Source organism: Muscardinus avellanarius, assembly GCF_963383645.1.
Source record: "Muscardinus avellanarius genome assembly, chromosome: 6".
Lineage (NCBI taxonomy): Eukaryota > Metazoa > Chordata > Mammalia > Rodentia > Gliridae > Muscardinus > Muscardinus avellanarius.
The window spans coordinates 53035054-53053585 of NC_137791.1; the positions used below are offsets into that span (position 1 = coordinate 53035054).

At 37.0% G+C, this 18532-nt stretch overlaps 1 protein-coding gene across 1 annotated transcript in view; it reads right to left on the reverse strand.

The window, feature by feature from the left end:
- LOC308264038 (uncharacterized protein C4orf17) overlaps positions 1-18532 on the reverse strand; it is a gene marked incomplete at both ends in the record, with an annotated part of 56385 nt that overhangs the window by 19434 nt on the left and 18419 nt on the right. Inside the window, 3 exons of the mRNA XM_080697185.1 lie at positions 1028-1171; positions 6214-6275; positions 9251-9460. Of these exons, the coding sequence (XP_080553311.1) occupies positions 1028-1171; positions 6214-6275; positions 9251-9460 (416 nt within the window). The remainder of the gene's footprint in view (positions 1-1027; positions 1172-6213; positions 6276-9250; positions 9461-18532) is intronic.

Genomic DNA, 18532 nt, shown 5'->3' on the forward strand with positions numbered 1-18532 from the left:
TTCCTTAAATCTCTTAATTTATCTCTGTTGTCTTGATCCAGTCTAAAGCAAATCAGTTCTTATTTGAGCTACTGCATCTTGTTTTCTCCTAGTCTCTCCACTGGGAATCTTAAATTATTATTAATGACAAATATTTGCATCAGTTAGATGCCACATACTGGCTTACCACCCCCTTTCAGAAAAAACTACTCAGCACTACGGTCGGCGCTCCCTTGCCTCCTTGTTTTTTATTCAATGCCCGCCAATTGCACCTGAGGCTACAACTGGCCCCTGGATGGGTCCAGCGCTCTTCCACAGTTGTGATGCATCATCCACTCTGAGAATCTATTAGATGCTATAGATATAGAAGCTTTATGAAAGGGCTGGAAAATCAACGGCCCTATATTAAACTTTGTGATAATACTAACATTTCTATTCTCAACAATACCATATTCTAGAATTTGAGAAATAATCAGCTGATTGATTTGTTCTTGAATATATGTCATTCTCAAAAATCACTGTTGCTGGGGAGAACTTTCCAAGAATCTTATATGACATATTATTAATATAACCAAGTTTATAATCTTTCATAGAAAAGGTTTGAAGAAATAATTTTCTAAAGATAAGGGAAAGGGAGAGAGGAGTATTGATTAGAGGAATATCTGCCTTAAAATATACGAAGAAACTTAACAGAAAATGGGAAGAAGTCAGGGGTTGAGCCTCACAGTATTAGGAAGATGACAAAAAAATAAATAAATAAGAGGGGAAGAATAGAGACAAGTATGTTTGGTAAATGCCAACCTTTCATTACGTCTAAACCGGAGCTTGTGTTTATGTGAGAGAGTGACAGGATTCCAGGGGAAAGTAAGGTTGAAAATGAAAATAGGAGCAGGCCTTGGGTTTCAGGCTGAGTAGTTTTAAGTAAATTCAATTAGTGAGAAAACATTAATAAGTTTTAATGACTTTAGTGATACTTTTTTGTTTTTTTAAATATGTTTGTTCTGTTCCCAAAGTATGGTCTTTAGCAAGCTTGCCTCTTTTTGCTTACCTTTATTTCTTGATCCAGATAGTTGGGTATGCACACAGTGTTCTCTTTGACAGCAGTCTTGGTGCTCATCACCTCTGAAGAGCAGGAGCCGGCAGTAGAGCTTGCCTTTATGGGTGATAGTGGCTTCTTGGCCTTAATTTCTTCCTAAATCAAAGGTATGACAATCAATATGCATTTGTTTCTACTTATATAATCCATATAAATTAAGCCTAAAATGAACAAGAAACACTAATTAATAAGAGAGATCCATGAAAGCAAACAGGGGTTAGTTTTAATCTTTTACAGTCTATCAAGCATTTGTATTTGGAGACAAATACTGATATATTATTAACTTTTATGAAATCACTTAAATCCCTTGACTAAACACCAAGATAAATTTTCTCCTCCTCTTCTCCACCTCTTCTCCTCCTCCTCCTTCTCTGCCTCCTCTTCCTCCTCCTCTTCCTTTCCTTTTTGTGGAGCTGTGGATTGGACTCAGGGCCTTGCACATGCTAGGCAAGTCTTCTACCACTGAGCTACATTCCCAGTCCAATACTTTTTAAATATTTAATGTGCAGAGTGGGGCATGATGGTGCACACTTGTAATCCCCGCTCTTGGAAGGCTGAGACAGGAGGATCGCACAGGTTCAAAGCCAGCCTCAGCTACTTAGTGAGGCTCTCAGCAACTTAGTGAGACCCTGTTTCCAAATAAAGTATAAAATAGGTCTGGGAGTATAGCCTGGAGGTAGAAAAGCCCCTGGGTTCCACCCTCTGTACCACAAAAAAAATAAATTTTAATGTGCAAGTCTTATTTACACAGCCGTTCCAAATAACAGCCAACTCCTGACACATGAGGTTTGCTGTTGATTTGGAAAAGTTTTTCTTTTTTGTGGTCAAAAAAGGCTGAGAATTTTTACTTTGTAAAAAGAGGTCTCCTATTTTGTTATTATAGAAACTTCTTCTTCCTTATTCTGCTTAGTGGCAGCTAAGAGCTGGAGAGTTAGGAAGACAAACTAAATTTGTTACCTTTATTAGCTGGAAGAGAAAATAGGCTATTTTCTTGTTCTGGGAAGTAAATATACTATTCAAAACTTTTTAAAAAAGGCTGTGGGAGCTTTAAGTCCAAAAGACTTTGATCTATATACCTATTCTTGGAAAGGCCATTAACAAACTTTAGATGTGATCAATATTTAAAAACACATAAAAGATAGTAAATAAGGAGCCAACGACCTGGACTATGATGGCTGGAATTGATAAAAAAAAATTTTAACTCATGATGTATAGTGAAAATAAGGCTGTATTGTATGTAGAAGCATTATTTTTTTTAACATTTTATGCACTTATTGATGATGGTAGGGGGAGAATAGTAATATACATTTTTGGTTAACTCCCCCATTAAACATAACTAAACACTCTGTAATCTTTAAAAAATAGGGCTGGAGGTTTAGCTAAGTGAGTGCCACTCACCTAGCACACGTAAGGTGCTGGATTCAGTCTCAAAAAGATAAATAAGCACATTTTAATTTTTTCCTTTTTTATTTTTTATGTTTTTACTGGTACATTATAGTCTCACGTCATAATGTAAGTCAAGTTGACCATGACACACATGCACACAGCACTCGGTGCTTATTCCCATACTACCTCCCCATCGCCCCTCTTTCCCATACAGAGTACTGAGGTTAACACTGGTATCTTCACATACGTACACATAGCTAATGATAGTAACTCCTTCAATGAACCTCACTCTTCCCTCCCCTTCTTTTAGACTACTTCCCGAGCTCCCCTGATGTTTCTCCTCCATTACCTGGACTCCCTCTGGTATCCCGATTGATAATCATATTTTTAAAATAAACTAAAAAAATTACCAAATAAATAACCTAATGACACATCCCAAAGCCTTTGAAAAATAGGAACAGTCTAACCCCAAAGCCAGTAAGAGACAGGAAATTATTAAAATCAGAGCAGAAATCAACAAAGTAGAGGATAAAAAGACAGAGAAAATCAACAAAACCAAAAGCTGGTTTCTCAAAAAAAATTAACAAGATAGATAAACCACTAGCCAAGCTAACCAAAAACAATAAAAAAAAAAAGAAAAGAAAAGAAAGAGAATCAATCCAAATTACTAAAATAAGGGCTGAAAAGGAGTTATTACCACCAACAGTGTGGAAATCCAGAGGATTATCAGAAACTACTTTGAAAAACTACACTCCAACAAAATGGAAACTATGGAAGAAAGTGACAAATTTCTAGATACATACAACCTTCCTAAACCGAGTCAAGAAAATATAGAAAATTTAAACTGCCCAACAGCAATCAAAGAGATTGAGGCAGCAATCAAATGTATGATCAAACAAAAGCCCAGGACCAGAGGGTTTCCCAAGTGAATTTTATAAAACCTATATAGAAGAGCTAATCCCGATACTTCTCAAACAACTTTATAAGATAGAAAGAAACAGGACTCTCCCAAATACATTCTAAGAAGCCAATATCACATTAATACCAAAATCTAATAAAGACAGCTCAAGAAAATAAAACTATAAGTCTATATTGTTGATCAACTTAGACACAAAACTGCTAAACAAATTACTAGCTACGCACATTCAAAATCACATCAAGAAAATCATATGCCATGACCAAGTAGGGTTCATCCCAAGGATGCAAGGCTGGTTCAATATACAAAAAGGAATCCATGTAATTCATCACATAAACAGAACCAAAGACAAAAATCACATAATCATTTCAATAGACACTGAAAAAGCATTTAACAAAATCTAACACCCATTTAGCCTAAAAAAAGCACTGCAGAGAATCTGAATAGAAGGAACATACCTCAGCATCATAAAGGTAATATATAATAGGCCTACAGCCAACATCATATTAAGTAGGGAAAAACTGCAAGAATTCCTTCTAAAAACAAGAACAAGAGAAGGATGTCCATTATCACCACTCCTTTTCAATATGTTGAGACTCTAGTCAAACAATAAGGCAAGAGAAGAAAATAAAAGGAGTACAAATAGAAAAAGAAAAACTAAAACTACCCCTCTGTGAATATGACATGATACTAAGAAGACCCAACAAACTCAACCAAATGGCTTATAGGATTGATCAACAAATTCAGCAGAGTGTCTGGATACAAAATCAATCTTAAAAAATCAGAAGCTAGCCGGGCATGGTGGCGCACGCTTGTAATCCCAGCATTTGGGTGGTGGAGACAGGAGGACTGCAGTTCGTGGACAGCCTCGCTACTTAGCGAGGCCCTTTGCAACTCAGTGAGACCCTGTTCCAAAATATAGAATAAAAATAGGGCTGGGAGTATAGTTCAGAGGTAGAATGACCCTGGGTTCCATCCCCAGGAAAAAAAAAAATCAGAAGCTTTTTTGTATGCCAACCATAAATCAACTGAAAAAGAAATATAGAACTTGCACTCAGTATATCCTACAAAAAAATAAAAGACTTAGTAATAAACCTAACCAAGGAGGTAAAAGACTCCTTCAAAGAAAATTATAAAACATTAGAAAAATAAATTGAAGAAGACCTTAAAAGATGAAAAAAATCTTCCATGTTCTCGAATAGGCAGAATAAATATCATCAAAATGGCCATTCTTCCCAAAATGATCTACAGATTCAACACAATACACAATGAAATTTTATTCAGCCATAAAGAAGAGCAAAATTACACCCTATACAGAGAAATGGATGGAACTGGAGAACATGCTAAGTGAGCTTAGTCAGTCACAAAAAGTAAGAAATCAGATGCTCTTCCTAATATGTGGAAGTTAGAGGGGAAAGGGTTATAGAAGAAACTCCAGACAAGGAGGGAGAAACCATAGATAAGGAAACAATGCAACCTAAGTGAGGGGTATGGGAGGGAGAAGAGAGAAATTCCATAATGTACATGACATACATTCATAAACATATCAAAGTCAATCACTAAGCCAAACATGAAAAAGAGGGAGGGGAGGGAATGGGGTGGGAATTAAGAAAGGGCTAAATGATATGTGCTTATATGCCTCTACCTTGTACCTACCCATTAAGATGTATGACTACCACCGGGTGCTGTGGCGCAGGCTTGTAATCCCAGCATTCGGGAGGCTGAGACTGGATCATCGTGGTTCATGGATAGCTTCAGCTACTTAGTGAGGCCCTCTGCAACTTAGTGAGACCCTGCTTCAAAAAAAAAAGAATAAAAAATAGGGCAAGGGGTGTAGCTTGGAGGTAGAATGTTCCTGGGTTCCATCACCAGACCCGCAAAAAAAAAAAAGAAAAAAAAAGATGTATGACTACAGTACACCAAAAATAATAATAATAATAATAATAATAATAATAATAAAATAATAAAATAATAAAAAACAGAGTGAATAGAATAGTAAGGAACAAGCCAAACTGAAAGGTAAGTGTTGGGTACAGTGGCCACTTGTGACATGAGGTCATTTTATGACCATAGAAAATGACTTTCTTTTGGAGAGCCTTCAAAGGCCTGAAAAATGGGTCTTGATATGGCTTGGATCCTAAATTCCGAAATGTCCTCCAAGGCTTATGTGTTGAAGGCTTAGTCCCCAGAGCAGCCGTGTTCAGAGGTGGGGCTTTGGGGAAGTAATTGGATCATGGGAGCTCAAACAGCAACCCATGGGATGGGTTAATAATTGGGATTATTGTCAGGCTGTGGAAATTGAATTGTAGGAGATGAGGCCTAGGTTGAAGGCAGTGGGTCCTTGAGGGAATGTCTTTTGGGACTATATCTTGTTCCTGGCCCCTTTCCCAACCCCTTTTACTTTTAGTGTTAGTTTTCTAGATACTTATATGTATTTTTCAAAATTTGTGCCTTTTGAGTATGTGCATTTTATATCATGCTTATTATATATATACATACATACATATATGTATTTTTTTGTGATACTGGGGATGGAACCAGACACATTCTACCTCCGAGATACACACCCAGCCCTATTTTTTATTTTGAAACAAGGTCTCACTGAGTAGCAAATGGCCTCACTAAGTAGTAGCCGAGGCTAGCTGCGAACTGGGATCCTCCTGTCTCAGCCTCCCAAATGCTGGGATTATAAGCATGTGCCACCATGCCTGGTTGCCAATCATATTTTAATAAAGCTGTAAAAAATTATGAATCAGTGACTTTTCAGAAAGATATGCAAAGAGGAGGAAAGACAGAAGTCAAACTGAATAGATAGTTGTGAAAAGCTATTCTTTACCTTTTTAATTACTAATGGATTTTCTTTGGAAGTTTTGAAGCACTCGACTTTTTTACTGGGCTCTGAAACAAAATTGAAGAAAATATATTTATATTAAACTGAAAAATACATCATAAATGATATATGTGTCAGCTACTGAAATAGATGAAAGTATATCTGAATTCAAGGTCAACTAAAGGGTGTGTTTATAAGTATTAGGAAACTTCACAGGTAAAATTGCATTATAATAACATAATAAAAGTGTATTTGCATTTAAAAACTAATTCTATTCCAAGGTGATAATATAAAATATACTGCAATTTGCTTTCCTGATCCAGTTAAACTGATTTGAAAAGTACATATCTCACTGTATGTTTTTCTGTTTCACTCTTAACTCTCACTTCTCTAATTAAAAATAATTTATATAGTTTGGGTTTTTTTTGAAGATGGAAAGATATCTGTGCTGAGTTATAATTACATTTTTAGCTGGGCGAGGTGGCTCATGCTTGTAATCCCCACACTTGGGAGGCAGAGACAGGAGGATCATGCAGGTTTGAAGCCAACCTCACTGGCTTAAGAGACCCTGCTTCCAAATAAAAATATAAAAAATAGGTGTCTGGGAGTATAGCCTGGAGGTAGAAGGGTTTCCAGGAAACCCAGTACCACACCCCAAAATTACATTTTAATTTTCTTTCTTGTTTCATTAGCTTCTAAACCATACCTGTTCTTGTTTATCTAAATCTTCCTGAATTATTCTATAACCATTCAAAGCTTTGGTTAATTTTTTATATTAATTTAAAAATATATTCTATGGAAATGATGCTCTCTCTTTTACCAAAGCCCTAGTTAATACAAGAAGTTGGAAAAGATGAGAAATTTTTGTACACTCCCTGTACTAACTATGTCCATTTGTTCTGGCTGAAGAAAGACAAAGTTCAAGCTGGGCTTGGTGGTGCACACTTGTAATCCCAGTACTTGGGAGGCTGCAACAGGAAGGTCACAGGTTTGTAACCAGCCTTATCTACTTAGCGAGGCCCTCCAAAACTTAGTAAGACTTTTCCAAAATAAAGAATAAAAAATAGGGCTGGGTGTGTAGCTAGAAGGTAAAATGCCCCTAGTTCCATCTCCAGTACCACACACAAATAAAGAAAGAAAGAAAGAAAGAAAGAAAGAAAGAAAGAAAGAAAGGAAGAAAGGCAGACAGGATTTTGAATTTAAATCTAGATGTAGACACTGAAATTCCCTAAAATGCTTCTTATACCTCTGAACTAATTTTCAATAAAGTGATTTATATACTGTTAAAAAAAAGAAGAAGAAAAGAAAGAAAAAGTTTAAAGTTGCTTCTCTCAAAGTAATAAAAACAAAGTTATGGGTTGTGGGTATATTATGTTAATATTCAGGTATGGAAAATGGAAACCAGTTTGTCTTATATAAAATTTTAAATAATACAGAGAATTACAAGTTTATAATAGTGTTGGAAGGTCTGGAACCATGAATCTGGTCTTAAGCTTCACAAATCACTCTAAGAACACACCAGGAGAGGGAGGCACAGCCTGTACCACTGTCAAAAATAAAAGCAAGGGGAAGGCTGAGACAGGAGGATTGCAGGTTTAAAACCAGCCTCGCAAAGTTAGTGAGACTTTCATCAAGCTAGTGAGATTGTGTTTCAAAAAAAATGGTTTGGGAGTGTGTCCTGGAGATAGAGTATCCTCAGGTTCAGTTCCCAGACCAACATCAGCAGCAGCAACTGACAAAGCAAGGGAACCTGGAGGGCGCTGCCTCCGCAGCTGCTGCCACCACAGCCCTGATGCTGAAGACCAGGCATTGGAAAGCGCTGCTGCAGTCAGAAACCACTGCATCTGCTGACTTTGCCTGGTGAGCCCCAGAATCCAGAATCTGAACACTGGGATGCTATAGCAGGAAAATCCATGTCTCTGGTCATTCTCTTTCCAGAGCTGCTGGAAAGGCGGCCTTCGCCCCACAACTGCCAGGCAAATCTTCCCAGGTGGCAAGAGCTAGTTCTCATGAGGGAACCTCACCTGAAAATGATAATTTCTATGTGTCCAGGTGCTACAGAGCACCCTAAAAAGGTGAGCTGAGTGGGGTTTGACTCTTCATTGCCAGCGGAAGGGAGAGAGGAGGGACTCCAAAGGGTAAAGTGAGGTAGCAAGTGTGAAGACCTGAGATGGTGCGTGTCATGTCACATAGTAAGTAGCCCATAAATGATCCGTCTTACTGTCATGAGAAATAGAGACATTGATAAAAAATTAAAATGTGTACTATATAAACAAATGGTATTTATATTTCATATCTATTATTCCAAAATAATTTTCATAGACCCTAAAAGTTTTAGTAATAGCATGTAATTATATATGGTAGGAGAAAGAGGACTAGATATAGTTTTTACCACTCAGAATTGCTCTCTTTCTATTTTACTTGCCCTTTGGATTTTGCCATACTTTACTTCAGATTAGGTCATGTTTATCAATTTACAATCAAGAAGCAATAACTGATTGTTTACATTGTTTACTAAAGATCAAGCACCGTATTGGGCCCTGGTGAGAAACCAAGAGTGGCAAAAACAGAGTGACTCCAAGGCCTGGCCTTAAGGAGGTGATAGCCATGTGGGGGACATAAACATGCAGTTCCACCCCTATGACCCTGACCTGCTTTGTGTTTCCCTTTTGGTGTTGGCTAAACTTTCATATCTGCTATCTCTAAGCTAGTTTTGTGAGATCAGCAACTACAACCACAGCAAATATGTCTTGGACACAATAGTAAGACTAATACTTATTAATATTAATATAAATAATACAATTCAGTATTATTGAACTATTGAATCGAGGGGGATTGAACCTACAGGCATTCTACCTCTGAGTTACAACTCCAGCTATATATATATATATATATATATATATATATATATATATATATATATATATTATTTTTACTTTGAAACAGGATCTCATCAAGTTGCCTCGCTATTTGCTCAAGCTGGCTGCAAACTTGTGATCCTCCTGTATTGGCCTTCCAACAACTGGGGTTGAAAGGGACTCACCTGAATGAGGCCATGAGGGCATTTTGACATTGTTTGGGGATGGCAACTTTCCTCTGACTGGGGTTTCCAGGGCTGCGGTGCTGGATGCACGGCTACAGTTGGCAAAGGGCACTTCATCCTTCTCTAAGTGGTTAAACTGGTTAACACCATACAATGTTCCGAATGCAATCTCATCATCATTCACAGTACAGATGGGAATGTTATTCAAACCTACGTGAAGAAGGAGCAAAAAAAAAAGGATCAACAACCAGATTAAGATTTTAACAGATTTTAACTGATCTGCAATTTTCTTTTCTTTTTTTAAATTTATTTTTATTTTTTATTGGTGCATTGTATTTATACATCATAATGGAATAAAAAACTAGTGTAGACATACGTGCACACATCACCCGGTTAGCCCCCTACCCCACACCATTCCCTCCTCCTCCCTCCTTCCCATGCTTGGCTTAGTGGTTGACATCTAGTGTTATAGCAATTTATCCAAAATTGCAACAATGATAATCTCACATAACAGATTCATTTGCCTGATATCAAACTTTTGATCACTTAGAGATAACATTTCAATATTTCTTTTTGCTTTCTTTCTTACCAGAGGATATTTTTTTCTTTTTTTTAAGGTGAAACTATCATACATTTTTTTCCAGAAAAAATCTATCTTAACATGAAAAATGAACTCTAAATACTCAAAACAATCTCAAAAAAGAACAAAGCTAGAAGATGTACATTTTCTGATTTCAAACCTTATAAAGCTACTTTAATTGAAACAGTGTAGTACTGCTATAAAGGCAGATATATGAACCAGTGGAGTAAAATAAAAAGCCTAGAAATAAATTGTTCCATATATGGTCAAGTTATTTTTGACAAGGTTTCCAAGAACATTTGGTGAAGGAAATAATGATCCTTTCACTAAATATTGTTGAAAAATAATAATTACATGAAAAAGAATAAAGTTGGACCCTTACCTAACACCATATACAAATATTAACTCAAAATAGATAAAAGATCTAAATGTAAATCTTAAGAATATAAACTTTTAGAAGAAAACCTGGGTCATAACACTTCACAACACTGAAATTGGTAGTGATTTCTTGGATGTGATTTCAAAGGCACAGGCAACAACAGAATAAACAAACAAACTTCCTAAAAAATAAAAAGTATTGTACATCCAAAGATAATGTAAACAGAGTTAAAAGTTACTGATAGAATGGGGTAAAATATTTCCAAATGCTATATCTGAAGGTATATTAATATTCCAAATAGAAATCCTAAAAATTAGCAACAATAAAAGCAAATAATACAATTTAGAAATAGGTAAAAGACTAAAATAAATAATGAATCTCCAAAGATTTTAACCAATAAACACATGAATATATTCTTTTTTGCTTAGTTGTCTGCTGGATGGAAAATCTTTTTTATCTAGTTCTGGTGTGTATTACCTATTTCTTCTTTGAAGTTAATCTCTTTGGGTATTTTCTCTAGTGCTGGATTTGAAGACATAAATTTCTTCAGTTTGTTTGTCATGGAAGCTTCTTATTTCCCCATCTAATTTGATAGTTTTGCTGGGTAGGAAATTTTTGGCTGGAAGTTGTTTTCTTTCAGAGTTTGGAATATGTTACTCCAAGCCCTTCTGGCTTTCATGACTTGGTTTGGGAAGTCTGGAGTGATTCTAATTGGTTTGCCTCTGAATGTCACTTGGCTTTTTTTTTGTTGTTGCCTTTAAGATTCTCTGCTTGGCTTCCACATTGGTCATTTTGATAATTATGTGGCATGGGGAACCTCATCTCTGATCCTGTCTAAAGGGAGTTCTATAAGTTTCCTGTACTTGTGTATTGATCTCTTGCTCTGCATTTGGAAAATTTTCTGCTGTTATTTCTTTGAAGATATTATTGATCCCTTTGGTTTCACCTTCTTTTCCCTCCTCTATTCTGATTATTCTTAGGTTAGCTTTCTTAAAATGGGCCCATATTTCTTCAATGTCAGATTCCTGCTGTCTGATATTTTTTTCTAAGTTATAAATTATGCGTTTGTTTTTGGAGTGATCCTCTTCTAGGAGCAAGATTCTATTCTCCATGTGGTCTAATCGATTGTTTATACTTTGAATTGAGGACTTTACCTCAATGATTGCATCCTTTATGTCTTTTAGGCTCTCTCTAAATTCTTTTAGAAGGTCCTGTATTATTTCTACAGTTATATTCCTGATTTGATCTTCTGGAGATCTCTGAATTTCTGTGTTATCAGGTTCTGATAATATGTGGTTGTGGGCATTCATTGCTCTATTGTTGTTCCTCTTTCACATGATTTCAGAAGTTTGCGCCTTCCCTGGATCACTATGACTTCACTTAGGGAGCTCTGTATCTCGAGTCTGTGGTAATCTCTGCCACCGCTACTCCTTCACTGGGTTGGACTGCAAAATCTCAGACCCAGGGGGATTATCAAAGTCCCTGGGCATGCAGTACAGGGATTTCTTCTTTAGGGGCCACAATTTCACTCATGGTTATTGTGGATGTTGATCAGGAACAGTCGAGGGCGCAGTGAACTCACTGTTGCTGCTGGCAATATGGTGCCACTGCCACACCCTCAGCTGTGAGGCTGGAGCTGCTGGCAATATGGCGCTGCTGCCATGCCATATACGAGGCTGTGAGGCTGGCATATTTCTTTTCTGGTTTTGAGCTCTGTTCTGAGTCCCTGGAAGGTATGATTAGCTTGACCACTGGGAGTTTTAGACGTTCTTTGCGCTGAACGAACTGCTGAATTACATCTGAATGATCTGCAGCTGCTCACCTCAGCTCCTTGTTTACCTTTCCTCTCTGGATCCTGGTGCTGTGAGGGAAGATGGTGCCAGCGCGGCCCTGCTGCTCCATTATGGGCTTGATTTCTGGTCTCTGGTTGTTCTTCTAGTCTTTTTTTTTCTCTGTCCCTTGTATTTACATTTTTTATTTCTCTGCTGATGGCATTTTCTGGCTATGAAAAGCGTTGATTTTGTGGCAATAGAGACCGAGTTTTAGCAGGACTCGTAAACACTGCTTTTCTCAGTTGCCATCTTCCCAGAAGTCCTGATCTGCAATTTTCTGAAGAAATATTGTTAAATGTGCAAAATATTAGACTTCTGATGGCCTGAAACAGATATGCAGAAAGGGTGTTCATCTTAGAAAACTCTGGCAACTACTTCCTTCCATTTCAAAAGGAGATGTGTCTTTTAAAATAGAAGGCAGAAACTTCCTCTCTTAATCCAGAGGGACATTTTCTGGTTGCATGAGTTCTTCACTTGATTTATGCTTTAAGAAAAGCAAAGGTTTGCATTCTGTTTTGTTTTCCTATTATACTAATCTACAGTTATAAATTTACAGTGTAAAATTTGAGTTAACATTTTATATTCAATTAAATGACTGTTAGAATCGAAGATCCAGACCTGATCTTTTGACTTTCATTTGTAATGTTACCATTATATTTAAGTTACTTCCCCCCCCAAAAAAAAAAAAAAGAATCAGTGTCAGATGGACAGTCTCTGAAAGTCAGCATAGCCAGGTAAGTTTGCAATACATGGTTCTTTAAAATGTTCTGTCATTTTGTCAGTCTTGAAAACCAGGACCACATCTTTCACTGTGGAAGTCCAGCTGTGTAGACCTGCCTTTATCCCACATAGGCTTCTTACTTCCCAAAGCTGAATGATAGCTAATTATTTATTTTGGATTTTTGATATTGAGAACATGACCTCTAAAAGCGGTACATGAGATTTCTGAGCTGGCAGATGGTAAAAAGCTTGTGGAGGTAGAGCTAGGAGGCAGAGAAGGAAGCAAGAAGGTGTACAAAGGTTAGTGATAGACCTGGTACTTAGTGAAAAATTGCCTACCAAGTGAAATAGAAAACCTTAATACACAAACAAATCATAACCATATTTTGAAGCAACATTTATTAAGTAACTAACTAACTAAATAAAGTGTGCATGTGTGTGTTGGTAGAGGATTTTGCAGGAAAAAAATCCTTCTCCATTCCTACTTTTCTTTTCTTCCCTTATTGGTTTATACTCCCCCCCACATAAACACACACACACACATACACACACATACCTCACACTAAATTACTAAATATAAGTAATATGAAACAAGCCAGACTCCATCTAAACAAGAGCTCCCATTTACCCAAGAGTTAGAATATATATATATATATATATATATATATATATATATATATATATATATATATATATATATATATATATTGTCAGGGTCAAGTAGAATGACATTGAAGTGGTTTCAGAGTCAAATGGGACAACATTAAATAACTTAAAGTTTTAAATTTCAGGGAACTGTGAAATGTAATCAAGTAGCGGAGAAGGTTAGCTATATTCTAGGTAGGGTTTTAGGTAACTTTTTTGAATATGAGGAAAAGGGAAAGATAAGGTAAGGGAGTCTTTGGCTAAAAAAAAAAATAGTTTCTCCTATTGGGCATAGGGTTTCTGTTTCTGCAGTGATCATAAAGAAGGGTTTACATTGTCTGAGAGTGACAGACACAGGTTCAGTTCTCAGGGCCATACCTAATTCTAGGACTGGTATACCATCTCAGTTTAATGAGAAAGTATTTTTTTTTTGTTCAAGGTAATTATTTCCTTAGTGGATGAGTGTATTTTAACACTCGGGAGGTTTAGAATTAAAGAGGAATGGTTAAATAAATACTATTTTTATTCATGGAGTCAGTTTGGGAGAGACCATTGCATATATGTATTTGAAATGGAAATAATAAGCTAATTATCTGATTGTGTTATATTAGAATATCTAACATATATTAGAATATCTAACAGATTACCTTTGGAATTACAATTTAAAATGTGTATAGGAACACACCTGTAATTCCAGTGCTTGGGAGGCTGGGACAGAAAGATCACAGGTTCAAGGACAGCCTCACATAGTAGTGAGACTCTCATCAACCTAGCGAGACCCTGTTACTGAATAAAAATAAAATAGGGCTGGGGGTGCAGCTTGAGGTAGAATGCCTTTGATTCCAATCATTAGTACAAAAATGTGTATAAAAGGGATTATACTTTTTTTTTTTGGTGGTACTGGGGTTCCTGGAAACCCTTCTACCTCTGGGCTACACTCCCAGTCCTACTTTTATACTTTTTTATTTGGAGATGGGGTCTTTTAAGGCAGCACATGCGGCTGGCTTCGAACCTGCACTATCCTCCTGTCTCCGCCTCCCAAGCACGGGGATTACAAGCATGCACCACCACGCCCAGCAGCGATTATATTTTTTAAGTAGAAAATATTGGAATATTAAGTTAGTAAACAAGAAATATTTTAAATAACATATTTCTCTATTATGAGTTTGATTTACTTAGACTATAGGAATTATTTATACTTTGGTGAAACTTTACTTGTTAATTTGAAATATTCCAAAAGATATCAAATATATTTAATGAATTCTATGTAAAGCTTTAAAAAGTATTTAACAAAGTCTATAGGTGGGACCAAGTATTAATCAAAGACTCTGCCCTTGATCTGATTCCTAAAATTTACTGGATTTCTAAGTAAAATAAGATTTTATAAGCTAAATTTAAAAGTTAAGAAGAACAAAATGGGTTGGAAATTATTGTTTAAATTTTAATTTATAAACAAGAACTACAAATAGTCTTCTTTACATACAAAAGTCTCTATCAAGAGGGGCAAACGTTTAATATCAGCACAGTGGGTGCTATACAAGTACTGTATCTGCATCCATTTCATATTGTTCTCTGCAGTTCCCGCCCCCATCTGATGTGCCCTGTACAGGCCAGCTGGTATGGCCTATACATAGTGGCTGTACAGGTCAGCCACTATGTGGATCAGTGTGAAGATTTCTTAGAAAACTGAAAATGGAGCCACCATATGATCTTGCTAAACCACTCCTGGGTATCTTTCCAAAGGGGTTGAAATCAGAGAACTACAGTAACATATGCATACCCATGTTCATAGCAGCACAATTCGCAATAGCCAAAATATGGAACCAACCTAGGTCTCCATCAACAGATGAATGTATTGAAAAATTATTGGAAATACACACAATGGAATTCTATTCAGTAATAAAGAAGAACAAAATCATGTCATTTGCAAGAAGATTGAAAGAACTGGAAAACGTTACGTTAGGTGAGATCAGCCAAACACAGGAGAAGGGAAATATGTTTTCTCTAATATGCCCAAACTAGGGACTACTAGGAATACCAGAGGGACTCCAGATAATGGAGGGAAAACCTCAGTAAAGCTGAAATGGAAAGGTAAGAGAGGAAGAAGGCTGAGATTGATTAATGGAGGAGCTACATCCAAATATGTGTAAAAGTATGAATGTAGCACGGTCAACCTGGGCACTCACTGTTGGGAGGGGGGAAGCTGAAGGGGAGGGTGAGAGAGGGCACCAAGCACAGTCTGAATGTATGCCATTTTTCATTTTATTTATTTTTATTGGTGCATTATATTCATACATCATATTGGGGTAAAAAACTTGTGTGTACATACATGTACACATCACTGATTTAACCCCTACACACTTCCCACCCAATTCCCTCCCCATCCCTCCTTCCCTTGCTTGGCTTAGTGGTTGACTTCGATATGTTTAAGTACATCGTGTGTTTTAGAGAATTTCCTCTTCCTCCCTCCTTTTTCCTCCTTTAGGTTGTCTTGTTTGCTCCTCTATAGGATTTCCTTTTTTTATCTAGAGTTCCTCCTATGACCCATTTCTCCCTAGCTCTCACATATTAGGGAAAGCATCTGAATTCTTATTTTTTGTAACTGACTAATCTCACTTAGCATAATGTCCTCCAGTTCCATCCATTTTCCTGAAAATTATGTAATTGAGTTTTTTTAATGGCTGAGTAAAATTCCATTGTGCATATATTCCACAGTTTTGTAATCCATTCATCTGTTGATGAACATCTTGGCTGGTTCCATAGTTTGGCTATGGTGAATTGTGCAGATATGAACATAGATACACACGCATTAGTTTGGTAGTTTGGTTTCCTATCTTTTGGGTAGATACCCAGAAGTGGTATTGCTGGTGTATGCCAATTTTCAATATGACCCACATAAAAATAAAAAAATATGTTTTGTAGACCTATTATATAATACACACATAAAACAATGGGCTTCAGAAAATCAATAGGACACTCTTGATATGTGCATGTATGCCTCTATCATCTTATACCTCATTAGGATGTATGACTACAATGCATCAATAAAAAATTAAAAAAAGAAAAAAGAAAAAAGAAAAAAATCAGATGCTCTTCTTAATATGTGGAAGCTAAGGAGAAAGTGGGTCATAGGAGGAACTCTAGACAAAGAAGGAGAAACCACAGATGAGCAAATAAGGTGACCTAACTGAGGGGATGGGAGAGGGAAGAGGAAAATTTCCTAATGTACATGATGTACACTCATAAACACACCAAAGTCAATTAGTAAGCCAAACATGAGAAGAAAGGGGAGGGAATGGGGTGGGAATTGGAGAATGGCTAAATGAGTGATGTGTGCATGTATGCCTTTATCATCTTGTGCCCCATTAGAATGTATGACTACATGCACCAATAAAAAGAGAAAAAATATAATAAGGTCTAGACCTCCACAATCAAAATATATAAAAGAATACAAATCTTGTTTAAAATCTGCTTGTGGCTTTGTGATTTATCTGGATGTAATTTAAACTCCCTTCTTTCTTCCCACAGGAAAGGACCTACCTTATGACCTAGGTATACCACTTTTTATCATTTTTCCAAAGAAATTGAAGTCAGAATAGTATATTGATACATGCATATTCATGTTTATAGTAACACAATTCACAATAGCCAAACTATGGAACCATCTTAGGTGTTCATCAACAGATGAATAGATTATAAAGCTGGAATATATAATGAAATGAAATTTCAATCAGCCATAAAGAAGAACAAAATTATATTATTTGCACAAAAATGAATGAAACTAGAGAATATTATACTAAGTGGGATCAGTCAGCCTTAGACAGTCAAGGGTCATATGTTTTCTCTCATAAGTGGAAACCAGAGAGAAACTGGAAAATGAAAGGAACTTCAGATTAATGAAAAGAGGAACAGTAGAAAAGTGGAAGGTGACTGGAGGAAGGAAGTGAGATGGGGAAAATGTTTAAAGGAGGAAATAGTTCAAATAAAGCTATGTTCATATATAAAGATGCCACTGCCAATCTCACTAGCATCTATGGGGAGGGAGGAAGGTGGGATAAGGGAAGGATATGGAGGGAAACATAGCAATTGCTGTGTATATGTCTGTTTCTATCACTCTGAACCTCATCAAGATGTGTAATTACAATGCACCAATAAAAATATATTAAAAAATAATTTCTCTATCATCTCCCACACGGCAGTCATTCCTCAGTAAACTGAGGTAAGTGGTGAATAGAACAGACACCTAGTGATCTGTGCATGTATGTCTCTCCCATCTTGCACCCCATTAAGCTGTCTGCCAACAATGGGTACACAAAAAAGACACACCTTCCACCTTCATGGAGCTCAGCTTGGCAGAGGATGTCCAATGCTGAGGAAATAATCATAAAAATGCACACATAGCTAGAAGCTACAATTGCTCTAGTGTATGCTGTGGTACCTTCACCACCGGTCTAGGCCATGGCTTCAGAACTCAGGTGCTCAGTCCTCCAGCTGTCATAAGAATCAGCTGCGCAAGGCTCAGATGGAGGCCATTTTTGGGAGCTGCTCTCAGCTGAAGGGAGCGCTTATATACAAGGGAGCTTGACTAATGAGTGGTTGATGGGAGTCACAAAAGCATGGCACCTTTACCTGCAATTGAGACACCTTTGAAGGGCTGCCCCTGGCCCACAGCCTGTGGAATTGTTTGAGGCTTCTGGTATAACTGTGTGGTGGTTCACCTCCTCCTCCTGCAAAGTTCTGAGTCCCTCATCTCCTCATAGGCATCATTCCCCAAAGTGCTTCCCAGTAAAGTTCCTTCACATGCATCTCTATTTCAGAGCCTCTTTCCAGTGAAAGAAATGTCCTTGACCTTTGAACGGCACTCAGCATTGCTAACCAGCCCTTCTTTCCTCTCTCCTGATCTAAGGACACATAGGTAGAGAGAAGCCAGAATAAGAAAAATCTATGTAGATTGAGGATATGGAGCCTGTCAAGTCTCTTTGAAGTCATGTTCAAACCAACACCTGAAAAATGAGAAACGGAAATAAGTAGGGGAGTTTTATGGCTAGACGGAAGGGTATATGTGAAAACACCTAAGTGGGAAAAGAGTTTGTGATGTGCTCAAGGAACTTCGGTGTGGCAAATGT